Source organism: Camellia sinensis, chromosome 2 (genome assembly GCF_055761805.1).
Source record: "Camellia sinensis isolate YWXY chromosome 2, ASM5576180v1, whole genome shotgun sequence".
Classification (NCBI taxonomy): Eukaryota; Viridiplantae; Streptophyta; class Magnoliopsida; order Ericales; family Theaceae; genus Camellia; species Camellia sinensis.
The window spans coordinates 33,502,367-33,528,957 of record NC_138962.1 but is presented as its reverse complement, the minus strand read 5'-3'; the positions used below and the strand labels follow the sequence as shown (position 1 = coordinate 33,528,957).

Here is a 26,591-nt window from a genome sequence, read left to right as displayed (position 1 = left end):
TTTGTACAATCTAACCATAATATGACAACCTACACCATCTTAAGATGTCATTATTTAACAACACATTACTTAGGTTTCTATTTCAACCATTTCTCTCAAGTCTACCTAAAATGGGGAAGCTATTTTTTCCTAGCCATATCAAATGGACAAAAGTCCATTTGTTGTCAATGTATGATTCTCTGTCCCAAAAATGGGATCGATCTCTCCGTTCCATCACTCATGATCACATGATCTGATTTTTTATTTTTTATTTTTTAATTAAAAATCAGATTATGTGACTGTGACTGTGACTGTGAGAGATGAAGTTTGTGAAAGACATGTACACAGATGAAACCCTTTTCCCGTAATTGAATGACTTCTATGGATGCATGCATGATGCATATGTGCAAAACCATCCACTCTCTAAATCCTAGCAACACTAACGCCGTGTTTGGTTGAGGGATTTGAAAAGAGAAAAGGAAAAGGAGTGTGAAACTAGGTGAAATATAAGTATGTTTTATTAACATTTCACCTTCTTTTTCCCTTTCCCTTTCCGAATCCCTCCTCAAATCCCCTAACCAAACACAGCATAAAGGTTGTTGTGTCAACCGAGGCGTTGGTAAAGCCTCAGTCTAGTCATCCATCAATTTGTTTTTCTCTATGATCTCAGTACAAGTATGAACAATAGAGCAAAAAGGGAGTACACAGCTTATAAAGCACCCTCCAACCTCCACTTCTGCTAATTGTGGCTTGTCCATGATTATCATCTTCTTTTTTTCAGTAGGTGCACAAAGGTCATCCACTATAACAGAAACCTTTCAAACTTACCAATAATAACTCACATGGGTTTGACAAAAGGGAAAAAAAAGGCATTTCCCAAATGACCAATGACCGGCCAAGCTTGACCATTTTTATGTACAATAATTCTATAAACACAGAATTGACCACATAACCAACCATAAAAAGATACACATGTAATGGTGTGAATGGAGCAATCACTTTAGTGGGTGGGCCCCACAACTTGATATGTATGGTCAGAATTATAATAAAGGGCTGAGATAAGTACCAGACCCAGACCCTAAACAAAAGAATGGATTACGGGAGAGTGAATGGAGAAGTGGTGGATCGTGAGGAACCGATCACTCTGGTGCGGTAAGAAGATGCTGACGCCGAGTCATTGAGTCATGTGAGTGAAGCAATCTCTTTAGCGGTGCATCCCACAACCTAATGTGTACGATCAAAATTATTTTATGCAATCAGTTCTCTATCTATAGAATTTTTTTTATGCATCCACAACTAGCCTCAACCACTCACTTGAAAAAGGTGGAGTGGAACTGGAACAACTACTTTCATGGTTCCCACCGAAAGTGATCCCCCTCTCTAGAGGTTAAACTTACTGGATGCTTGAATGTGATACTTCAATGGAACCCATGTTTCTCCAGATGGTCAAAAACACCCAATAGGAAAACTCATGATTGCAAGTTTGCAACTATTCAATTTCATAAGACATGTCTTTGCATGCATCATCATCACCCATGTGGACTAGTTTATAAAAGTGTGATTCATTTCAACAACAAAAAAATTAGCTAACATAATCCTACAAATCCAACCCAATTTAAAACCATCAACCTGTACAACTAGTCAAGACGCATTAGATAAAACAAACAAAAGCATAACAATTCCATTAGATTTTAATTTTTCAATAGAAGATGAGCAGAGACCTGCTGCAGTGAAACCATGTGATGCTGGCTGGCTGGAAGAAGAACATAAAAGCAAAAAAAAGGCCACAACAAAATGAAAGAAATCCTAATCCTTAATACTCAATATCAATAGCTCAATTTAATATCCTAGCCATCCTAAAACTATCACATAACACCCTATTTATAGGCATCCAAAGAAAAACCCTAACTAAAAGTGAGAAAAAAATAAAATAGCATAATATTTAAATCCTAATTAGTATTCTAATATTGATATAATTTCTAATAAATCTAAATTTCCAAAAGATCAATTCTTTCCTCATCTAACACCTTTTTTGTCCTCATCACTATGATTATGAAACATGTAGCCGCACTGATTTTTCGGCAAAACCCAATAACCCCTCAGATGTTTCAAACACGCACAGATGCAATAACTCCAGAGGCATTAAACCTGACACTTACAGATGCGTTGCCAAAGATTGATAATTTATCTATTTACAAAGCTTCAGTTGAGGAAATCAATGGAAAAGCCAACATGATGGACAATGCATGACAATTGTTGTTCACCCCAATCACTTTACTCATTTGATTTTTTTTCCCCTCATAACAAATAATTAAATATCTGCCAATTATGCATGAAAGGCACTCAATCAGAAGCAAAGGTTCCTCTTGATATGAAAAATGAGGGCTCTAATTTCTTTTATCCTCAAAAATAGGATCCAACTTAAAGAGCCACCAATATAACTTGTTTCCAAGCTCCAATTTAAGCAGGTAATGGTTATACCATAGCTTCAAGAATAAAATGTCATGCAATGCGCATCCAATTCTAGTATATGTATCAGCTAGTTACTTACCTGAAACTTTTATGTTCAAGGAGATAATGGGACTTATGGAGTATGGACTATAAACTCAATCTGTCCTCATCAATTTGCAAAGCAATAGCCAGTGTATGATATCTGGAACGGCCATGAACCTACCAGAAGGAAGAAAATGAATTAATTTACTATCCCTTTTGCAATGCATGAAAATCAAATAATTTAATAATGAAAATGTTTGTTTGGTTTCCTTCAAACCAGGATAGCCTTAACCAGGATATCCTTACATCACAGGAAAAAATTCTTCACCAGGACATTCTGTGTCACCCCAACTGAGTGCCTCCCAAATCATGCACACCAACAACAGAAGACAAGCTTAGGACACCAGCTTAGGTTTGAATTTCTATCTCGTTCATTGCTCTAAATGCTTATTTATTTGGGTCAAAAATCAAGAACATAATCTATTCTAGTCATAGTAAATTATGTGGCATTGCAGTTCTTGTCTTGACTCATGATTTTGCGTCTTTAGCAGGCTATGAACAAGTTGTTTTGAATCTGTAATGTGCTAACATGTTCACAAAAAACAAAACAAAAGACAGAACAAAAAAACAAAATTGGGCCCAAACAGTCTTTTTTTCTTATACTGAAGCACTTGTCCAAAGCCTCTCCACCCAAGTAAGGCCCAAATACTAGGTAGCACTATCTTTGGGAAGTTAACTTCATGAGTCCAGTCTACAAATGAATAAATTTGAGAGACAAGAGATGTCAAGAATAGATAGGCACAAATCAAGGACATGAGTATTTTTTTTTTTTAATGAGCCCGTAAGCCCACTTAGAAGAAACCCTACCCAGCCTGTGACCCTGTTGGGGCCCATAGGTTGGGCGCCCCACACCACCCTAGCCCATGACCCCGTTGGGACCCAAAACCCCAACCCTCCCCTATGGGAGTGTTGGGGGGTGATGCTATTAGGCTACAATTGTTTTGACAGTGTGGTTTGTACAAAGCGATAGTTGTCAAACACAAAACTTGTAAACTCCCTAAATTATGTGAGTGAAGAAAAACTGATACAATGAAAATATGGACCGCACTAAAACAACTCCATGGTTTTGATATTTGATTTCAAAGAGATGGGTAAAAAATATATGTATTTACAATTTTTTTGTAGTTTCAAAAAATTGGCATGAAATTCAGATTAGTAAAGCCAACCACAATTAAGACAAGGTGCCAAACTGGATTGAGATAACAACAGATGGTATAAAATTTAGCTGTCAAGGTTAAAGACAGCTGCGTTCAACAAAAAAAAAAGGTTAAAGATAGCCACTTTCCAAACAATTCAGGGTATAAAATGTGGAACTATCAGTGTATGGAATCAAGATATATAGCTAAAAAATTGAGAAGTTCAATAAAATGGACAAGTTTATCTGAAATTGTAAAATTGAAAAATTGATAAGATGTGGTTCAATTCATAATTTGGGCCAACTAGAATAGAAGCCGAAGCGAAAAGAAAGAACATACTTCGCCATTACACTTTCAAACAAATAAATCACATGCAAAATGGCAAAAAGCTTAGAAGAAAAAAGAAAAAAAGTGACAGCATAGAGTTTAACACTCAACACCCACTACTGTTTTCGGATCAAGTACTTTCGGTTCTTCTCTAATATAATATTTTTCTGTGTTAGTGGTTTCGATGTTCCCGAATTATACTTTCTATCGATAGAAAATTTACAATTGAGAAGGTGAATCACGTTTTCGTTTCCTTTTGCCCTCAATCAATTTTCTCAGCAACCAAACAGAAACCAGCATGAATTAGCGGTGAGAACTCTGATTATATTCGAATTTTCCATTCGTTGAAATCGATTGCGAGAATTCAAATAGAAGTAAAAGAGCGAATGACAGAGAAAATTCTGTATATTTTAGCAATTTTTCAAAGTAAATATATATAATGATTACCGCATGGTTTTGTTCGGTTTCGAGTGGAAAATCTCACTTTTGACGAAGATGAGAAAGTGATGGAAAGCCGAATCCCTGTGCTTTTTTTCCTTACTTTCCACAAACTGTCTACCTCAGCTATAGAAACAGAAAATTTACAAAATCAAAAAAGTTAATAAAAATACTTTTTGATAGAATAATATTTTTTAAAAAAATTATTTCACACACATTATTATTTGAACAAAATTTATTTTTTTTAAAATTAATAAAATTTTCATATAGAAACCTTTTGTAAACTTAGGTGGTTTATTTACGTCGGAATGTTTTTATCCTTATTATTTAACATATTGAATTAGTCAATAATTTTTTTATAAAATAATTAAATAAATAACTCTCAATCTCACTTTTATTTTTTGATTTTGTTTAATCAAATTTCCTTTTTCTTTTTTTTAACAAAAACATGCTAAATCATATTTTATTATTGTGATTAAGCTAAAAAAATAGTGTCCCTAAAATTGGGTTTACAATCTTTATAAATTTATGTGGAATAAGTTATTTAATTAATTTTACAGGTATAAATTGAACAATAAGTATTTGTATCATTTTCCTTACATATCCAATGGCTATATATTAAAAATGCAAATTTATTCTTATTTCAAATTAAGAAAAAAAATCATTTTTATAACAGTTGAATAATGTAATGAAATTTCTTTCGCTACAAACTACATAATGGAAAGAATTACAATATTGACTAAATTATTCTTACAACAGAAAACCATTGTCCGTTATAAACTATTTTAATTATTTGTGTTAAGAAGGTATCACCTAAAACATTTGGCATGTTTGATTGAAAGGATTAGAGTATGGGATCGGGATTATTAATCCGTGGACTCAATTATCTTATATTTGTTTTGACATTTTGTTTTAGGATTATCAATCTAATGGATAATTAATCCAACAAATTTGTAGGATTATTTGTAATTGGGTATGGGTGGGATTGTGAATACCACACTAATTTGATTGGATTATTAATACCTCACTATTAGTCTTGTGGAATCAAACATGTATAGATCCAATGAACTATTTACTTGGTTGATTTCACAATATAACTTTTTGAAAATCAGATTTTGTGAAGTTTTTGTGATACTAACTCGTTTGTGTCGAAGAAGACGAAATTTTCTCCCTTCCTCCCTGCTTTTATTTACTCTATTTTTCTTGTCTCTTATCACCAATAGTTCCCCTTCTCAACCCCCTTTTCTCCCCTCTCCTATCCCCCGTCCACGAACCACATGGGGTTTAAATTCACAAAGTAAATGTTAGAAGGTTTGCAATTTTTGACCTAATTACATAGATAAATTGTAATTTAAGACTCGTTTGGAAACAAATAATTTTAATAATTTTTTAACTTTTTATAAAAAGATGTGTAGAAAAATAGAGAAAGTAATGTGACAATTTATAGTGATTTTTGACTAAAAGTGAAGATTGTCAAACGAGGCCTTAGAGCATCTCCAATGCACTAGGCATATAATACTTGTTAGTTAAAATGCCTAGTGTGATTCACTTTTTTCAATTCCAATGCACTAGGCATATGATTAGGCATTTTGCCTCAACTCATATTCACTAGCTACATGTAGCTAGCCTTCAATGCTAGGCAAAATGTATTCAATCACTAGGATCATTTCCCTCCATCTTTGTTGTTGACGTGGCATTCTATAAAATTAATAATATTTGGATAAATAGCTAAAATAAAGAGCATGGTTGGAGTAAAAACATAAAACAGTCGATAGGCAAAATAAAATATATACTTTATAGTAATATTTAGATAGGTAAAATGCCTATTACCGTTGGAGATGCTCTTATTGTCCAAAAAAAATTCAATTTCTCTTTAACTGAAAAGAAATCTTTTCATCGTGAATTCCACTATAATAATTCAAGTCGTTCTTTTTTTTCTCATTCTTAAATACGAATGAATGAGTCGAATGTGCATTTATTACTATTGAGTTGAGCCTTATAATTACCAAGGGGGTGTTTGGGAAGAAAAAAAATAGCTTAGTTTAGGCTAAAAATCACAAAAAGACAAAATAAGTTAAAATAACTAATAAGACAAAATATCACATCAAACTCATAATCATTTTACTTTTTCTCTCACAAATATCACATCCAACCATAAAAAAATCTAATCATCTTCCCAAACACAAAAACTTTAGCCTACTAAAATAGCCAAAAACTAAAATAGCCTACTAAAATAGTCACTTTCCAAACGAGGCCTAAGAAATGTTAGGGATGATGAAATTTTTTTTATGAAAATGATCGTGAAAGATTGTGACCCTTAGCTTACCTTAATTAGTATGTGGTGCTTTATTCTAAGTATAATTCAAAGATCACAAATCTTTCATGATTATTTTTATGAAAGACTTTTCATGAAACTTAGAATTGCTGTAATTACTTTATGTTTAGAAGTGTATAAATAAAAATAAAAAATAAAAATAGTATATATGTAGCGTTGCTAAAAAGCCAAAAGAAATGGCAAAAAATAAAGAAAAAGAAAAAAAATAAAGTGTCAAAGGCTACTTAAAGAAGAAAAGGAAGTCAAGGGCATATGCATGCTTCATCAGCATCGCCGCCACCTTACCTTTCATCGTTGCATGCTGCATGCACCCACGATAGTGCATTTCTGAGTAGGCTATCGGCCTCCTTCATGCTCCTCCTCACACTAACCTATACATATATAATATATATCTACACTACTATACTATTATATATATATATATATATGCACAAACACACATATCATGTATTCTCATGCAGTAGTGAAACCAAAAGGGACTTACAATGATTGTAAATTATGTGGATTCACCTCCCTCATACTTCGATGCTGGTCTCGACCACACGAGGAACCTCCCCGACGAGTGTTTGTCCTCCATTTTCACCTTCCTCCGCGGCGGTGACAGGAACTGCTGCTCTTTGGTCTGTCGGCGTTGGTTGCTGGTGGAGGGACAATCCCGGCACCGCCTCTCTCTCATTGCTGTAGCCGACTTGTGCTTTTCGGTCCCATCCTTGCTCTCTCGCTTCACTGCCATCACAACCCTAACCCTAAAATGTGACCACAATGTTAGCATCGGAGACGATGCTCTGTCTCTGATCTCACTCCATTGCCTCAACCTCACATCCCTGAGTCTCCGCAATTGCAGAGAAATCACGGAACTAGGCATGGCGGTTTTGGCTCAGAACTGCGCTAGTTTGAAGAAACTCTCGTGTCATTCGTGTTCGTTTGGCGCCAAAGCCATGAACACGGTGTTGAGCTGCTGTGCTCTGGAGAAGTTCTCGGCCAAGCGCCTCCAAGGCATCGATAGCGGGATCGATGCCGAGCCGATCAGACCCGGTGTGGCGGCTTCGTCTCTCAAGAAGATCTGCTTGAAGGGAATTCTCAACGGCCAGTGTTTCAGACCGCTCATCATTGGATCCAAGAAGTTGAAATTGCTCAAACTCCTCTGGTGTTTCGGAGACTGGGACGGCCTTTTGAAATCAATCTCAGACCGATCTTCCATGGTGGAAATCCATCTCAAATGGATTAGAGTTAGCAATATTGGCCTCGCGGCAATTTCAAATTACTCGAATTTGGAAAAGCTGCACATTGTGAGGGCTAAGGGGCTTGAAAACCAGATCGATGACAGAGGCTTAGTGGCGATCGGTGAGCGATGCAAAAAGCTTCGGGAGCTGATTGTTGTCGGTGCTAATCCGACTTGTTTGAGTTTAAAGCTGATTGCTACTAATTGCTGTGATTTGGAGAAAGTGGCGCTGTGTATGAGTGAGACTGTTGGAGACGAAGAATTGCAGTGCATTGCAGCTGAATGCAGGGCCTTGAAGATGCTCTGTATCAAAGACTGTCCCGTGTCAAATCACGGCTTGGAAGCAATTGTGAATGGCTGTCCCAGTCTTGTTAAACTGAAGGTCTCGTGGTGCAGGAATGTGACCAGTGAGGTTGCAGATGTGTTGAGGGCAAAAAGGGGATCATTGGCTTTTGTTCTGGATGCTGTGGAAGCTGAGGATGAAGATTCAAGCTCGTGTGATGAATCTGATGATATTTACCCTGTTCCAATGGCAACCCGACTTGTAGAAATCACCGGAGGTGAAGACTGAAGCTAGTCATGCAAGCAAAATCAAGAATGCTCAGCTTACTAACATGGAGTCATAGACAATCCTGATCTAGTACTGTCACAAACCGTATCCATTTAATATAAATAAACAAATAAGAGACAGAAGACTCAAGAATGCAAGTGCTCAAATTCAAACTTTAGAACGGATCATCCAAGCATGATGGTTAAAGGATTAATCAAGAAATAGCTCTTATTATAGATAGAAAAGTGCGATTAAATCCACATAGAAGGAGAAAAATCTTCTCCTCTCTGTTGATCAATCACTGATCAGTTTACTAACTGTACTACAACATTCAATCAAAGCAACACTTTGTGCAGTAGAATCCTTGAAATTGATATTTTGAATGCATGAGCAGCTTTTCAAAATAACCAAGCACAGAAGATCACAAATGGTTTAACTTGAAACATAGAAATACTCAATTCAAATGACGGTAGAGCTTGACGGTTACATTGCGCCCAACATTCAATATAAAGAGGCCTTATTATCAAAATTAACAAAATAGGACCAGGCCAAAAGGGCAAATACAACCACCAATGATGGAACCGTGTTACAAAAATATATTGATAATACAATATATTGACAATTTTCACCTAAAATTTGCATAAAAAAATTGCATAAGCAGCATTAAAACTTTGATAATAGAGAAGATACAAAGCCATGATCACAAAACCTACAACTGACAACTATCAGTAAATAGCAAACTCTAGTTTCTTCACTTCGGATGTATAGGAGCTTTTTTGTATCAATATGGTGGTGGGCGATAGATTCCAGGGTACGGTCCTGATTAAAAAAGGATTTAAAAACTCAGTAAATTACAACACAGTGGATAGTAAAAGATGTATGGAGCAGAAAGAAGTGCTACCTGGAGGATAATATTGTGAGGCCTGTGGGGGTGGTGGATATGCTTGTGGGGGATATGCTGAAGGTGGTGGGTATGATGAAGGATAAGCAGAAAGCTGAGGGGGAGGGTATGGGGATGGTGGATAAGCTTCTGAATGAGTTGGGTATGAAGTGTACAGTGATGGTGCAGGGTACGAACCGGCTGGCGGCGGATAACAAGCTGCAGATGGTGGTGGCATAGAGTACATAAGGGTTTGGGCAGCAGGTGGCGCTACATACGGTGGAATAGATGGAGCATAGTTTGTTGCTGGCTTCTGCAATAACATAACAATGCCAATGTCAACAGGCTACAATATATATATATATATATATTAATGTTGGAATTCATGACAAATTCTTAACTGGGTAAGAGCGCTTTTTACATAATTTACAAAGCAATAAAGTATAGAACATGGAGCTTACATTGGCACTAGAATAATGCAGTATGAGTCGAACTTCTCCTGCATGCCTGTGAAGAGGTTAGAAAGTCTGAAAATGTTAATGTTCATCTAGAAGGCATTTGTCACAATCTTTATGAACCAATCAACTTATACATTAATAAACAACAGGCTACATTCCACAACAGGAGGAAATCAAAATGAATATTACAGAATTTTTGGTTTAATTGATAATTTGAATAGAGTTGTTGCCATGACATTGGTTAGGAATTTAGAATGCAATTGGGTTTAATTTCACCAACTCTTGAATCAGAGAAGAATATTTTAATATCATTCAGATAAGCACAGCATGCTTGGGTGTTATGGAAGTGATAGTAAATTAAGTATACCAGTCATCTTCTCCCTTTCCTCAAATAAAAGATGGAAAATCGAAGCTAGGGATATGGATCACAAAATTTCCAAACCCGTCTCCCTGTGCAGACAGATGCCTTCACCAACTAGGAGGGAAGGCCTTTCTTCTACTTTTACTGGCAATATCTATTTGACTTTTCAATCTTCTTATTTAACAATATTTAGCATTTATATCTGGTTACTGTCCTTCATGCAGCATTAAGTGTAACAGTATTCACATTGGCTTCACCTCCCACCTCCAATTTGAAATTCTAGGCAGCTGGTTTACAGACTTAAAAGCTTATCATTGGATCCTAAGTTATTTGGTTCAAACTTGCAATGTTTTTCATGTGCGTCTAAGTGATGAACATGTGTTTATCTCGAAGTGTCCAAATCCAAAACATTTTAAAGAAATAATAAGACACGCTTGGAACTGTGTCCAACACGTTTCAGAAAGTGTCCAAGAAGTGTTTTATGTCTGATGTGTCTGACAAGGACAGACCACCCTCTTAGAAGTGTATATTCTTTGTTGCACAAAACTAAAGGATGAAGAAGACCCAAGAAGAAAATTTAATAGTCCATAAACTCGCCAGCCATGGACCTCCGGAAGAAACCATTGTTAATTCTGCATCCCATCCTCTATCCAAGCCCTTGAAAACCAAACTCTCCTTCTTAGAGACCTTGGAAAAGAATTTTTTGACAAATGGAATTTCATGTTTGTCATTGAAAAGTATCCTGCAATCTTTCATGTTAGTGGTGGTAACAGAGCACCTCACATGGTTACGAACACAGAAAAAGTTGAAAAGATTGCAGCTGAAATAGTTGACGCCAAAAGGAGATGAAACCTTTACCTAGGAAAATTGTTAATGATGTCGATTGATTGTTGGCTTCAGCTGGAAACTGCTGAATTTGTTCAATGAACAATAGGTTTACCTTGTGACTTCAAGAAGTCTTTGATTCCCAAAAACACAAAATACTTTTTTGTGAAAGAAGTTAATGGGAGAGCTCATCTTCAGTTGGGAAATTGGTGAAGCCTAAACTGTTGGACAGAAGGAATGAGAATGATGACCTACTCTTCTCATCATTCTATTTTTATTTTGCGAAAAACATGTTTCTTGGGGAATCAATGGCTGGTAAATTTCTATTGTTTTGCCTTTATTGCTAGGATATGGTCGATTGGAAGTTTGATGGTGGCAAAAAAAAGAAATGGTCATCACAATCAAGTCTATCAGGTTCGACAAATCCTACTTGGAAGGGATCTTCTACACGATCGAGCTCAATTTTTCCCGAATGGATTGTAAGATTGGGATAGGGATTTTAATAACCATGCAATCAAGTGCTTGTATTTAAAAGTTCTTCAAACAATCTTGACTGCCTCTATACGATTGTCAATCACAGTTCTATTTTGGTCCCTCAATCTCTCCTTCCATGGCCTTTGCTATGTTTCTCAATCCCTCTCTTTCTCTCTCCTCCTATGATTATTTTTCCCTATATTCCCTTTAATACCCTTTATTACAGCCCATGTGCCCCTTGTGTAAGCATTTTCCAAATCATTTTTGCAAAGAAAACTGAGAGAAGTACAACATTGAAATTTGCCATAAAGTACAAGGCCAACATTGCTGCAATTAAAACATGGACCAAAAGTGAAATTTGGATGAAAGTTGGGAGGATGAAAAATCTGATCTTCCCTATTTCTATCTATTTGCATAAAGAGAAAATATAATGAACCACTAGGATTTTAGGGAGACAGGAAGAATATAAAAGGAAATTTCAGATTTAACGTTTTACCCTGAAGAACACTAATATGGAATGGAATTTCCAATTCCACATATTAGCCTGAAGAAGAAGGTTGAAAAATGGGGGTGGGGGAGAAGAAGAGCTGTAATAAGTTTTTCATATATATATATATATATATATATTATGGACAAATAAATCTATTTAAAGCAATAAAACATTTCCAGTATCCTATTTCTTGTTAAGAAGGTAAGGTGAAAAAAAAAGAAGAAGAAGAAGAAGAAAAAAAAAGTCACTCCTAGCCGCTAGGGATGTGAATTATGGAAGTAAAGCTTCGCACAGTTAGGATCAGGCTTAGAAAAGAGAATGAGTCAAATCTTCTCTTATCCAGGAAAGCTGAGGCTCTCGTCAATTCATACAGATTTGATGATAACATAGTATAACATTGACTTTTAAGAAACAATTCAAAAAAGCCATGCATTATAAATCAGAAATTCACAAAACAAAATCCTACACATAAACATGCTGCAATCAATTCAAATTCCATATATTACAAGTTTTGCAACACACTAATTGAAATCCAACATATAAATGCGCTTCAAAAGGCTAATTGGTGTTGTAGCATGTCCCTTTTGTACACAAATATGGAATACAAATACATATATCTACACTACTACAGCCTACAAAGCATATTTACATTGAATTCATAATAATGAAGCAGCTAGTTGATCATTTTTACCTCCCAGTTTTAGTCTGTAGCGGCCAAGAACTATCGTCGTATCCCTCTGAAAGAACCTTTTGCAATTGAATTCTGCATATTGAAACACAATTTGAGATCCAAACATAGCAAGAATGTCAATAGTTTAATTTTTTTTTAAAAAAAGAAAAAAAAAAAAACAATGACATACTTTCCACTGCCAATGAAATCGTCGAAAGTGACGGTATTGCTATTCCAAACAACAGTATTCAATTCTCGGAGGCCTTCAATAAGCGTGAATGTGAATTTCTCCTGGAAAGTAGGGTTTTTGCCTCCGTCTACATTTTGAGAAACAAATTCAAATTGAATATTTGTCAAACCAAACCAAATCCAAATTTCAATATAAAAAATAAAAAAATAAAAAAATAAAAAAAAACAGAGATGGATCTGAAATCGACCTGTGCAAGTGCGGGTACGGTACTTGGTGCTAGCGTATTCGAGGCAAACGTAGGGATCTTGCCTCGAAATCCATTCAGTGTCCTTCAATTTGTTGCAACCAACAACTATACAAATCATATATATATATATAATCATTAACAACAAGAACAACTGAAGAAGATAACATGATCATGATGAAGATGAAGATGAAGATGAAGATGAAGATGAAGATGATGAGAGAGAGAGAGAGAAGTACCTGTGACTTCGAGGAGACGGCCCTGAATACCAGTGATCGACATGGAAGGGGAAGCAGAGGATGGAGGAGAAAATGGGTACATTATATGGCTCTCTATATCTTCCTAAAAGTCCCTTTATATATATATATATAAGCACACAAAGATTATAATTTATGATATATCTTCCAAATTTCCTTTTGATTTCTTGTAACCTCCATTAACGCGTCGTTGACGAGCACTCCTCCTTCGTCGTTGCCGTCGTCGTCGTCTTCTTCGCTTTTCTGAAAACAGTTCGGAGATGTTTCTTCTTCGCGTTATCTCACGGCAACTTTTGTCCTAATCTTATTTTTTATAATTTAAAAAATTACATTTTACAGTTTATAATTTTATAATAAATGATTCTTTTTATTAATAAATTATTAAATTAATTAATTATTTTTAATGATATTATAATTTATTTTAATTAATAATTCAAGTGATTTTATTATTGTATAAAAAAATAATTTGAAATTTTATTTTTTAATTAATTCTCTTAAATAAAAAATTATGTTTAAAGAATATTTATAATACTTTAAAATAATTCACATTTTAAGTTAATCTTAAAAATGTATTTATATTATTATAATATTAATATTATGAAAAGGAAATTTATTAGTTTATACTTTTCGATATGACGTGACGTTGGCTATGTTTGGTAAGGCTTATTCCCAGCTTATTTTAACTTTTAGCTTAATTTAAGTTATTTTGATATGTTTGATTCAGTTTAACAATACAGCTTATAACTTTTTATAAGTCAAAAATTAATTTATTCTTTGAGTATGGCAAGAGAAGCTTAATTTATAAGTCGAAAATCAATTTATATTCACAGTTATAAACTATAAGCTGTTAGGGTATAAATTATAATTACTTTTCCACAGCTCTACCAAACGGGACCATTATGTTTTCATGGTCTTCTTTTTGATTGAGTATTTTTTTATTGGTGGCATTATGTGTAGCAATTAATGTATATATCAGTGTATCAATCACTATTATATTATTAATATTAACTTCATCTATGATATAAATTATAAAAACTCAAAACCTTGTTTGGTTGGGATATTTAAAAAGGGATTTGGAAAAAGAAATGGAAAATGTAGGTGAAATGTGAATAAAATATATTTATATTTCACCTAGTTTCACACACCTTTTTCCTTTCCCTTTTCAAATCACTCCCCAAATCCTTCAACCAAATACAGTGTAAAAGAATAATGTTATATGGACTAATTAGTGTATTAATTAATGTATCCATTGATTATGTGGCATAATTTAAGAGATTTTTGATATTGTCAGAACTAGTGTTGGTATACTAATTAGTGTAAGTAATACCACCGCCTTTAAAATTACATCACATCATCTGTTACTATATTAGTTAGTACATTAATTGATACATATAGTATTATTCATTTTTTATTTTTTAATTACTTTATTGTGTGGGTCATTTGTAATTAATTTAATTTGTATGGAAATGATTCTTCTGGCAATTACATATTGTAAAAAGAAAATGTTAATAAAAATAATTTTCTAAGTTATTGTTAGAAAATGTGTAAAAATGCATTAAATATATATGCAAAATATAGAAAAATTTATCTATAAATCTCATATTGAGGAATGGTAATCCATTTAATTCTAAGAGTTTTCTTATAAACCAATTAGTCCTATTGATTTTAGAAATGTAGATTTAATATATTATTTAAAAATTAGATTTATGATTATACCCTTGTTTCTATCATGTTCCTTCTCTTTTTTCTTTTGTGCTAGAAAAGTAAGGTAAACAATATATGATAATCAGATTTGGATAAATTTTTATATAAAAATCATTTTTATTTGAAAAATATTTTTAAAGGAATACAAAAATGATTTAAAATATAAGATTCTTTAAATATTCTAAAATAATGTAGGATTTTTCAAACATTTCAAAAGGAGTACAAAAATTACTTGGTAAATTTTGGCCAAATATATAATTTCAAACTGTAATACACCAATGTAACACTCAAAAAAAAAATCTTAATATAATATCCTAACGTAACACAATAAAAAACTCATTACTGTACTTTTTTCAAATGTCACACTCAAATCTAACATTCTAAAAAAACTTCTTAATGTAACACTTTAATGTAACACACAAAAAAAATTACTTGGTGTAACACACTAATGCAACACAAAAAAATTCTATATTTTTCTCAAACGTAACACACACAAAAATTCTTTAGTATAACACTCTAATGTAATACAAAAAAAACTTCTTCGTGTATTTTCCCAAATATAACACTCTAATATAATAATCTAAAAAAACTTTTTAGTATTATTTTTCCAAACGTAACACTTCAATATAATACTCCAAAAAAATTCATTAGTGTGACACTTTAATGTAACTCAAAAAAAAAAAAAACTATTTGGTGTATTTTTTCCAAACATAACGCTCTAATGTAATAAAAAAAAAAAAAAAAACTTCTTAGTGTATTTTTCCTAAACATAACACTCCAATGTAACACTAAAAAAAAAAAGAAAAATGTGAGACTCTTCAAACCATTTCAAAAGGAATACAAATATTCCTTAGTAATTTTTGGACAAATATATAATTTCAAACTGCGAGTGTTACGTTTGAAAAAAAGTACATGTGTTGTTACATTGGAATGTTACATTTGAGAAAAGTACGGTTGGTTTGGCAAGGGCTCATTGGGCTTTTTTGGCTCAATGAGCCATAAAAGACAGAATAGGCTCATGAGCCGCAACAGACAAAACATCTCATCCAATCCCATAATCATTACACTCTTCTCTCACAAAAAAATCAAAAAAGCCAAAAAGCCAAAAGCCCTTCCCAAACCAAGCTTTTGAGCCCAGGCTCATATAGTCAAAAAAGTCAAAAAGCCAAAAAGCCAACCCACTTCCCAAACGGAGGCTAGGAAATTTTTTTGTGCTAAATTAGAGCATTACATTTAGGAAAAGTACACCAAAGAATTTTTTTTTAGTGTTACGTTTAGAAAAAGTACACTAATGAGTTTTTTAGTGTGTTACATTGAAGTGTTATGTTGTTGGAGTGTTACATTAGAATGTTAGGTTTTTGTTCGTAACGTGAGATTTGTTTTAGAATGAAGAAAAATTCAAAATTTCTATAGTACAAATTGTTCAAATGTGTAATTTTATATTTTGAGAAACCCACTTTTATGCTTAAAAAATTAAATCCAAACATGTAAATTACTACCTTTTATGTAATTTCCACTTTAATAGGACGTTTGGATTCATAAGAAAAAATAAATGATTAAGCAGTTCATAAGATCACATTTTGGCATTTATTGATACTTCACCCTTAATTGATAATAAAAATATATTTAAAAATTCATAACCATTGTCATTTTATCTTCAATTCATAAACAAACACCTCCAAATGCAATCAAAATTAATTTAGATTATAATGAAAACAAAAACTACAAAAATCTCATAATCAACTAGTTCACTACAAAATCTGATAATAAAGATTCTCACTATAAATTAGACCATCACAAAATCTCATTACTAAACATCACATAATTCATAATTAAACATAAAAGGAGTATTACATAAAATTTTATGATTGTAAACATAAAATTGCGTGTAAAAGAGTCATGTTATACGAATATATAAAAAAAAGAAATTAAAATAATAAATAAATATATTAAAAAAAAAAAAAAAACCCTACCTAGAAAGGTAGTGGTAAGTTCTCATTGCTTTGAAGTAATTGCTCATTTAAAAAATACCATTTGAGAGCATGAAAAAAAATAAAATATTATGCGAAGTTGCATTGAAACATTCACTGTTTTGTTATGTAAACATAAAATGGGAAAGATATGTCAATTACAATATAATCTTTCCAACCACTTGGAATTAATCAAACAAATCTAGTTGAATTGTCATAACCACAATCTTTTTATGCAAATAATAGTTTTCAACCACACTTGATTTTTTTTATATAATAAAAATGAATGGAATAAACAAGTTATTGGCAAGTGGGGGACTATAAACTTCTTACAGATCATTTATGTACAGATCTTTTGTGTGTCTAAACCATAACTGTAAACCCCCCCTTTGTTCATTCACTTTCATAGTCTTCGTCATCCCCGAATGAGAAAACAGATGCATCAGCAGCCATTGCCTTGAAATCACTTACCTCTCCTACTGGATTTGGGACCTCGAGACCTGACACGGTTCCCACAACAGCATCTTTTCTTGGCGGACTTGTAGGATGGCTTTGCATAGAGCTTGTTTTCCCAAGAGAAACTTGCTCAGTCTGGCGAGTCAAACTTGCTATTTGGCTTGTATTACTAGTTTCAGAATTAGAGGCTTTCGTATTGACAGTAGCTTCAGAAGCCGCCTTAGATGGCCTGCTTTTTGAAGACCCTGATTCTTCGGACTCGCTGTCGGAGAACACGTCATCCTTCTCATTGCTTTCCAGGTCTTTCTTGGGGTTTGCAGTGGCGGCATCAACAGTTACTGGGGTTGGGGTTGGGGTTGGGGTTGGAGAGGCACCCAAACTTTCAACTGATTTGTCAGTAGTAACTTCGGTTTGAGGCCTCGTTGGAACTGTCCCGTTATAGTCCACAAGCACAACCTCAACTTGAAATCCGGGAGATGGCAATTTTCTCTGCACAAAGTCCAGACCAGAAAATATAGATTAAATTCATGACACCATTCAAGAAAGTGACTCCAGTTTAATTTTTCTTCCAAATCTTTTGCAACTTCTAAAGGTATTCCAAGGAGGACCATCCATTTTATCATATTCAACGAATTAAAATGTGATGTTACCTTGTCAAACCCATCAAGATCACCCGTGTTCAGAATTTTTCTGTTCTCGACCATTGTTGTGTTTAACCAACTGCAGAGTCAAGTAAAGCAATACATTATACAATCTATAAGGCAACACATTATACAATCAACAGTTGCCGTGTTTAACCAACTGTCCCATTAAAGCAATACATTATACAATCAATAAAGCATAATCGAATATGTTTGCGACTGTAGAGAGTTTATTTCTTTGTTTTGGGAGTTCGGGTGAGGGCAGAAGAGAGGTTCTTCTAGGTGGCATACCAGTAAAAATCTCCTTGGCGATCGTGAAAATGTATTTTGAAATCGCCAGCCAACTCTGTAAGACCAGGCTCCCCAGGTAGAGCAAAAACCATGATCCCTTTTTTTGGGGCACTAAACCAAAAATCTTCAGGCTGCGTACATATGTAGGTGTGAAAAAATAAACGAATCGAAAGTTCAGAATATTAGAGCAAAGACATTACAATTCTAAAAGACAGACTTGGTTGCTACCAAATTATCAAATAGACCTACCGACAGATCCTTGGTTCTAGGATGCTTCTTTGTGGAGAAGAGAACACCTGCGAGTCAGAAAATGATCACCAATAGATAGACTCTTAACATATACATACATCTCTAGATTGTTGAAGCACAATTGCAGTTTATGAGCTTTGCAAAGCATTAAGATTTGCAATCTCAAATAGAATATTACTGATTGTTGCAATCATATCAGGAACACTATTGGTTCAGTCACTAAAAATCAAGCTAATACAAGAGTGACTAAAAAAGCATACACGGGCCATTCTAGTGCGAAAATCAAGATGTAGCACCGTAGTAATCACAGCAATTGAAAAAAAATCAGTCACACCAATGTTTTCAAGGTCAACCCCCATTTGCACATTTGATACAATATTAGTTCACATTCTGAAATTCATATATATTATTTGACAAATGAAAAGTTAAACACAACTTAAATTCGATCTTTCACCCAACTGCATAGTTAGAACACACATTTTTGTTCCAAGATGCAGGGAAATAATAACCAACTCACAGGCCTTCCTTGTAAATTTTATTGAAGAAATGGATTAGTTAACCCATAATAAGAAGATCACGAAAAAGAATAAGGAAAAAATTAAGCTTGCTTTCCAGATGGATCATCTCCACCATGCACTTCGAATAATGAGGATTAGTATGAGAAATTATTACAAGGTTAAGGATAAGTCAGTGAAAAAATATATGCACATGCAATGCAGTCATATTTAGCAGCAATTCAGAGGGCATTGACAAAGAATAATCTTAACATAATAAAAATCATAAACCAACATAAAAACTAGCATGGAGCATCATCAGATGCAAGAACACTCTGACAGAAAGAGGCATACCATTATGATCAGACACAGTAATGGAGGGCCTAATCCAATAAGGGCACCGGTGAAGCCGAAACCCCCTAAGCATGCATCTGCACAAAGTGTGACGTAAAACAAGTCAAAAAAGTGGTACATTCCAACCAGGGATTGGCTACAAAAGTCAATTAGGACCTGATCCTGTGATGGAAGAGAACCCCCAAGAATGAGATTTTAATTTTTTACAGGGTTCAGGTTCACGAGGCAAGAAATTTTTCATACTGACAAGAAAAGACGTGTAGAAATATACCTTCGCCCAGGCTGGTTTTCTCCATTGAAGTATGTTAGGACTCGTTCGAAATATTTGACATACCTCTATGAAAGCAGAGGAAAAAATTAAGCTGAATGAGATAAGATGTAAGGAAGCTCATTGAAAAAAAATAAAATGCTGCTTCTAAGCAGATCATATAAAGTAAAAAGACTGACAATCTGACTTGGAAGCACAAGCCCCTTTCCATCAATACATCTTTTCTGGTTGTAGTAATCAATGGACTCCTCAGCTGTGGGAAAGAACTGCAAAGAGATGCAAATGTAGTAATGCAATCAGAAAATTGAGAAATGGAATGGAAAGACGCAAGAACATTTTCCAATACACCCATTGCCCACGTCTCATACAACATTGTAATAATCGCACCTTCAAATATAGTAGGAGGCTAGAAATCATTAACCCTGTCCTTGCCATTCCAGCCTTACAATGCACAACCACAACATTTTCAATATCCTCCTTCAACCATGAGTATGCACTATGACAAAATGATATTATGAGTTGAATAGGAGGACAGTTGTGGTCATCAAATGGAAAACTAGCCACCTGCAGAAACAGTAAGATATATCAAATATAGAAGTCATCATGAAACTCTTAGTATTCCAAGGCAATAAGCAGCTCAAAGCTAGTCAAATAACAGAATAAGTGATCTATAAGTAAATCCACAACTAGCAATCATAAAGATAAGATGCAACAAAATTTGGTATTTTCTCAAGCATATCTTAGCAGTCAAAATCATTAGCGCATAACTAAAAAATATATACGCACACCCCCAGCTTAGGCCTTCAGTTCAATTAACATTAAATAGAGAAATATAACACACCTTTCCTTCAAATAGTGATGCATCATACAACCTCTCAGAACAAAGGTTGTAAACTTTATATTTATCCTGCATACAGAAGGCAAAACCAGAGTAAAACACACTTATTCTGATACACACTGATAAATGTAACCACTAATAACAGTATTAGATAATTATCCATTTTTCTTTTCTTCTCCGCCTTCTTCTTCTTTTCTTTTTTTTGGCAAGTGAATCTGTATATAGAATTCAACTGAAAAGAGAGGTAGAGAATACGAAGCAGGCATTTATTAGACTTGATATGATCCAATCAAACTATGACATTAACAACTATGCACACATTAAGAATCCGGCAAAAATTGATCAAGTTCAGATCAGAGTCCAATCCTGCCACCATAGGAGGCCATTAATAGGTCTCATAAAGCACGAATGAGAACACATCAGGACAAGACAGCCGACGATGCACAGAAAAATCCGAAGTGAGTGGGATGACTGTATCATTGATTGGTTTCAATACCACCAAGAATAAAGACCCAAATTAAATGTAACATAATGCAAGGGGTATGGATATCTTTATCATTTTTTTTTAAAGTAACGACCAAAACTTTAGCAATACAAATTCAAACATGATTACTGCCCAAGGGGATTGCAGATATGATAAGTTGTTCTGGTTGTTCTGACCATCCTCTCTTACCAATCAAAACTTAAATTATTCAAGATGACTATCATGACATGCAAATTGATCATGGAATTACAAATGCACTAGACAAGCACAAGTAAACAGCCACTGTTGTCTAGAAATAAGAAGAAAATACTTGACATGGCCTCAGCAAGCAAACTAGAAATGAATAACCATAAAGCTCGCCTTTAAGCAGCAAAATTTGAACATGTACTGCTAAAAAAAATAATAAATTTGAATGTGTGCCTGAAGCTCTCTGTACGGAGCAATCTTCGGAAAAGTCTATGATATTCCAAAACAGTTGAACACCAGAAGTGGGTTCTTGGTACCATCATATTTGACATCAAACATTTCAAGATGACAGTTGCTATAAAATTGAAGATGCAATATTTTTGTACTAGCATTATAATGCTTATACACTCAGCTTTGTATGTATAAGTAGTAACAATGGATGTCATTACCTTGTGTTGGGTTTCAAAGAACTTGATCACTTCTTCCATGTGGTTTCGGTATAGACCCTGCATCAAAATTTTCAAATAGTCTTAAATGTTATTATTATAAGTGAAGTATGATTAGTAAAATTTGCCTGCAAAAACTGTAGTTTGCTTACCTCAACATATCCAAAAAAGCCAGAGCTCATATCACCAGCAGGGAACCCCATAGCAATTATATTTTCTGTGATGTATGTCATATCTAAATCAAATCCTCCTTCCTAAAAAAAGGCAAAAATTAAGTTTTCCAATATCAATATATAATTTGGTCTCTAATTAGAAATAATCATGATGTAAAATAGCAAACAAGCAACTATTCACGGGAATTTTTTTTTTAAAAAAAAAACTAAAAAATAAAAAAGTCAAGCAAGACTGAGAAAACATTTTCTTCCATATAAACTATTAGAAAGCATCTGTTCTTTGCAGACATGCGTCAAGGATTCTATGTCATTCAACTACCTGATATCTACGTTTATTCTGGGAGACAACATGTCGAGCCTTGACCTGCACAGCCTTCACAGCACTCTTAGATGAGTCAACTAACCCTTTAGTGAGGGTTCCAATAAAACCAGGTTGTGCTGTTGTTGAAGTTGCATTGGAATTAAAATCTGGTTGAGAAGTTTTAGGGGACAATCGCAATCCTAACCCACCAGTGAAACGAGCAAAGGTTGATTTTCCGGAACTTCCTGATGGTGATTCATCTTGTGTGACCACCAATGGCTGGGGAATTTTCAAACTTTTGGCCCATGAGGATATGCCAGAAGCAGACAGCCTAGATGATGCATCACGCGGAGAATTATCTGGTCCCGAACCTGCAGTAGTGGAAGCTTGTACATCTGGAGTTTTAACATGTTGCAGAGTTGATGAATCAGCAGATCCCAAATCCATTATGTTCTCCGGAGATCTCAACAGCAGCCAATGACAAAGTACTTAACCCAAGATATGAGATGTTACTAGTTTATCCCGTAATCACAACTACACAAAAATAAATAATAAATAATAAATAAATAACCAAAAAAATAAGAGAGTGGGGGAATTAAAAAAAAAAAGAAAAAAAGAAAGGGTTAATACATAAAGAAACACTTCTAAACTTTGGTAAAAGAAGTTTTGAACAACATAACAACAATTAACAATCAACAAAGCCCTCAAAAGGGAGTATAAAGACAAACAGTCACAATGTTCAAAGATAAGCATAATATCGATTGACAATAAAATGTATGACATGCTATAAGCCCAGATATTGGGATATTTCTAAACTAGAGTACCTGCTTTTCCATGGTAGTTCAATAAACAGATTTATCAACAGGAATACATGTCAGAGAAGGTCTTTATACATAAATGAAATGAAAGAGTAATAGTTCCATAAAATCACACAGAAGCTACTACAGTATTAGGATGACCATTGACGTGAATTAAAGATAAGAAAACTGCCAACAAACAATCAATACCAAAGCACTTACAACCTCGGCAGTTACTCTCTTTTTTTACCTGTAAAAGCTAAACTCAGCAATATAGGATACTGCACTACTAGTTCTCTGCAGCAGGAGTAATTATCATGTATTCCCGATTCCCGAAACATCAAGTTGATTATGTGTCCGTTCAATAACAAAGGGCTATGTGCTTACATGGTCTAAAAAATAGTAATAAAGTGCACAAATCACAAAGCACCATTGGTTGGGCACATAGCCATGTGGTATTCTTAGGCCATTTAATAATTTCTGCTGCAGCAGTGACTGATCTTAAATTGTGTTATCTAAACTCTAGTAGTACCTCCAGGCACACACATAATGGCAAAGTTGCTAACTTTTACGAGGATTTCTAACTCAAAGTGATGAATCCAAAAACACAATAATGAATTATAATTTGCATATGTAAATGACGTACAATATAGAGTCAATCGGTTCGAGGCCTGTAAAACGTGATGAAGCCTAGAAGCTGACTGAAGAAATAAACACTTAAATAATTCAGTAGCTATGCTCTGACAATCAGTCAGATGACCTCACAAAAAGTGACACCAAAATTTCATCATCTCAACAAGCATAAAGAACTTGACATTAGACCCAAAATCACTTTTTCAGCCAACATTCAACACCTACCAGCAGCCCATAGTGAAAGCATACTCAGAGAATATTAAATGGATTCAAACATACTCCAAAAAACATCAACATGACGTCCAAAGTCCAATTCATCCAATCATATAACTACAAGATTTTCTGACCCTGAATGCAGTACCCTTCTAAACCATACTATTGAAAAAATTCACACAAGTCAAATAATGACAATATTATATCATCTCAATCAAACAAAGAAAGGAAATTTATTTGAATCTAACTACAATTTCCAGCACAAGCTATGTATTGCGCTGGAATTGGTGCAGTAGTAGCTAGCTAGTAAGAAAACTTATTGATTGGGCGAACCAGACAAATGAGCCCTAATCCACAGATTCAAACCGTTGAATCTACTGATTCCACTAATTTTCACTTCCGATCTCCAATCCCTAACGATTTCGCAAGGTTTCTACAACACAAGCTTACAAGCCTATACATACAAGCATAGATATGTATATGCATGTAGTAGATACAATGATGTCTGCTATTCACCAAGCAGAGCTTGAATTTACCTGAAATTGGAGGCGGCGGAGACGGCGGAGCTAGGTGGCGGATGTGGTGGTTCCGTATGGTTTTTGGTCTCGTTGGTATCGTCGTCTTCGTCCTCCTCCTTCTCCTCCTCCTCCTCCTCCTTCTCTATCTGTGTCGTGTGTGCTCTATGCAAATGAAGCGACAGGTCAAACAAACCCTTGATCCAATTCTGGATTTTACTGTATTTCGATTTAAGAGCCCCCACTCTCTTCTTTATTTGTAAGTGGACCCTCGTGTTATATTATAATTATTGATTGTAAGCCCTATCTCTTCTTTATTTCTAAGTGGACCGTCGTCTTATATTTAATTGAATTAGACCGCTAAAATTTTTAATCAGTAAGGGTGTGTTTGATTGGACGGACTGGATAAGGGGATTAAAATTTATTGGATTTGAATTTTAAGATTATGAATCTCGCGGACTATTTGGTTGGATTGGATATATATCCTGTGTTTGTTTTCTCATGAGATTAGATATCTGAAAATGACTATTTTTAGTGAATCTAATGTTTGGTTGGACGGATTGGATAAATAAACAAAAAATTATATTATCCTTTTTCAATTGTTTACTAAGTAATAGGAATATTAAACATATCTTTAATATTTTAATTATTTTTAGTTCGATTAAATAAAAATTTATTTTATTTTATTTTTTACACAATTCAATAAATTTATTTTTTTAAAATTAAATAAATAAAATATCAATAAAAATATATGTTATTTTTTTAATTAAAATTTTAAATAAATTTGTTTTTAAATAATAATAATAATTAAACAATGAAATTATATAAAACATCTATTGAAATTTAAATAATGAAATTAAATAAAATATAAACAAAATTTTAAAATAAAACATCAATAAAATATCTATAAAAAATTATTTAAAATAAATAAATAAAACATCAATAAAAAGTTAAATAAAATTATTTTATTTTTAAATTGAGACATTTAAATTTTATTGAATTTTACTAAATATAATACATAATTAAATAGTAGAGGGTCAAAATGGTTATTTCACCACCCAATCCCAACAGTAAATAGTCCTTCCAAAATTGTCTCATACCCTCCAGGATAGTATAATCCCCTATGTGGGGGATAAGGGGATAAGGAGTCCGGCTGAACTCCATATCCGGTAGACTAAAAAAAAAACAAATACCGGATTAAATACTTTCCCCGAATTACAATCCGGACAATAAATAGTCTCTCTTTTATCCCCTAATCAAACACAAGTGAAAGACTCTTAATGTTTAAAAATTTTTAAAAATTTAATTGAGTCATATTTTCATAAACTCTTACTAATAAAAAAAAAAAATCACTTAATAATTGTTACTACTAACAAATTTCAGTTGTTTAGTTCAATTAAAAGTTCAATTGACTAAATATATTATAATTATTGATTGTAAGAGCCCCACCTATTCTTTATTTATAAGTGGACCCTCCTGTTATATTTGTAATTATTGATTGTAATCTTTTAAAAATTTTAACACGTTTGATTGACAGGATTAAAGCATGGATTGTGCTTATTAATCTGTAGGTCCAATAATTCTGTGTTTTTTTTGAAATTTTGTTTTCAAGATTATTAATCTAATGGATAGTTAATCCAACAATTTTGTAAAATTATTAGTAATGGGATAGAGGTGAAAGTATATATCGAGTTAGGAAATAATATAAAAAAACACCTTTACCCTGGACTAAAAATTAAAATACTTATTATTTGTATATAATTTTATATTTTAAAAAGCTAAAAATATTTTTTGATATTTATTTTATCAATTTAGTTTATAATTTTTAAAAAAAATTAAAAAACAAATCAAACATGACATTCGTATTTTGTATTTTTATTTTGCTTTTATTTATTTATTTATAATTTTTTTCAAAACGACATTTATAAAGAAATTTTGATAAATTAAAGATTGTGAAGAAACATTGATAGAGAGTAAGATTGGAAAAGAAGATAAATATAGTTGTAAATTTTCTTATCCAATGCAAATCAAACAATGGACAATGAGATAATTTATCCTACTAATCCAATTAGATAGTGAATATCACACTAATTTAATGAGATTAATAATATCTTCATTATTAGTCTCGTGAATCAAACATGACCATAAGGTATCAAATATGAGGTTTAAATTATAAAATATTTTTTCAA

General features: G+C 33.5%; 3 protein-coding genes across 4 annotated transcripts; 1 reads left to right on the top strand and 2 right to left on the bottom strand.

Annotated features, from left to right (window-relative positions):
* Window positions 1–7,253: 7,253 nt before the first annotated feature.
* On the top strand, window positions 7,254–8,944 carry LOC114257749 (F-box protein At1g47056). The gene has a single exon (XM_028197541.2). It carries the CDS (start codon window positions 7,254–7,256, stop codon window positions 8,559–8,561), a length of 1,308 nt encoding a protein of 435 aa, XP_028053342.2. The 3' UTR covers window positions 8,562–8,944.
* A 27-nt stretch (window positions 8,945–8,971) lies between these two features.
* Window positions 8,972–13,709, bottom strand: LOC114257750 (uncharacterized). Its single transcript, XM_028197542.2, has 7 exons — window positions 13,372–13,709; window positions 13,136–13,240; window positions 12,889–13,015; window positions 12,720–12,791; window positions 9,882–9,927; window positions 9,442–9,733; window positions 8,972–9,359 (listed from the first exon to the last, which is right to left on the bottom strand). Exons 1-7 carry the CDS (start codon window positions 13,451–13,453, stop codon window positions 9,322–9,324), a joined length of 762 nt encoding a protein of 253 aa, XP_028053343.1. The 5' UTR covers window positions 13,454–13,709; the 3' UTR covers window positions 8,972–9,321.
* Window positions 13,710–17,163: 3,454 nt separating this feature from the next.
* On the bottom strand, window positions 17,164–24,663 carry PEN2 (PTEN 2). 2 transcript variants are annotated; one of them, XM_028197540.2, is made up of 13 exons: window positions 24,424–24,663; window positions 22,263–22,778; window positions 21,923–22,024; window positions 21,774–21,830; window positions 20,658–20,723; window positions 20,204–20,380; window positions 19,996–20,082; window positions 19,820–19,884; window positions 19,549–19,625; window positions 18,701–18,747; window positions 18,452–18,582; window positions 18,170–18,239; window positions 17,164–18,008 (listed from the first exon to the last, which is right to left on the bottom strand). In XM_028197540.2, exons 2-13 carry the CDS (start codon window positions 22,689–22,691, stop codon window positions 17,457–17,459), a joined length of 1,860 nt encoding a protein of 619 aa, XP_028053341.2. In that variant the 5' UTR covers window positions 22,692–22,778; window positions 24,424–24,663; the 3' UTR covers window positions 17,164–17,456. The 2 variants fall into 2 exon arrangements, with proteins under 2 accessions (XP_028053341.2, XP_082761934.1); XM_082905808.1 differs by having other exon boundaries at window positions 22,263–22,732; window positions 24,424–24,630.
* Between the last annotated feature and the right edge of the window lie 1,928 nt (window positions 24,664–26,591).

Bases quoted from the DNA above. Each gene is read 5' to 3' on its own strand.
- LOC114257750 (XM_028197542.2), bottom strand. From the start codon at position 13,453: ATGTACCCATTTTCTCCTCCATCCTCTGCTTCCCCTTCCATGTCGATC. The intron at 13,016-13,135 runs GTCGATTTCAGA...CTCAAAATGTAG, and splicing joins CCGTACCCGCACTTGCACAG to ACGGAGGCAAAAACCCTACT. The intron at 12,792-12,888 runs GTATGTCATTGT...TTCAATATGCAG, and splicing joins GATTTCATTGGCAGTGGAAA to AATTCAATTGCAAAAGGTTC.
- PEN2 (XM_028197540.2), bottom strand. From the start codon at position 22,691: ATGGATTTGGGATCTGCTGATTCATCAACTCTGCAACATGTTAAAACT. The intron at 20,083-20,203 runs GTGCGATTATTA...ATCTCTTTGCAG, and splicing joins GCCTCCTACTATATTTGAAG to TTCTTTCCCACAGCTGAGGA. The intron at 19,626-19,819 runs GTATATTTCTAC...CACTTTGTGCAG, and splicing joins GAAAACCAGCCTGGGCGAAG to ATGCATGCTTAGGGGGTTTC.
- LOC114257749 (XM_028197541.2), top strand. From the start codon at position 7,254: ATGATTGTAAATTATGTGGATTCACCTCCCTCATACTTCGATGCTGGT.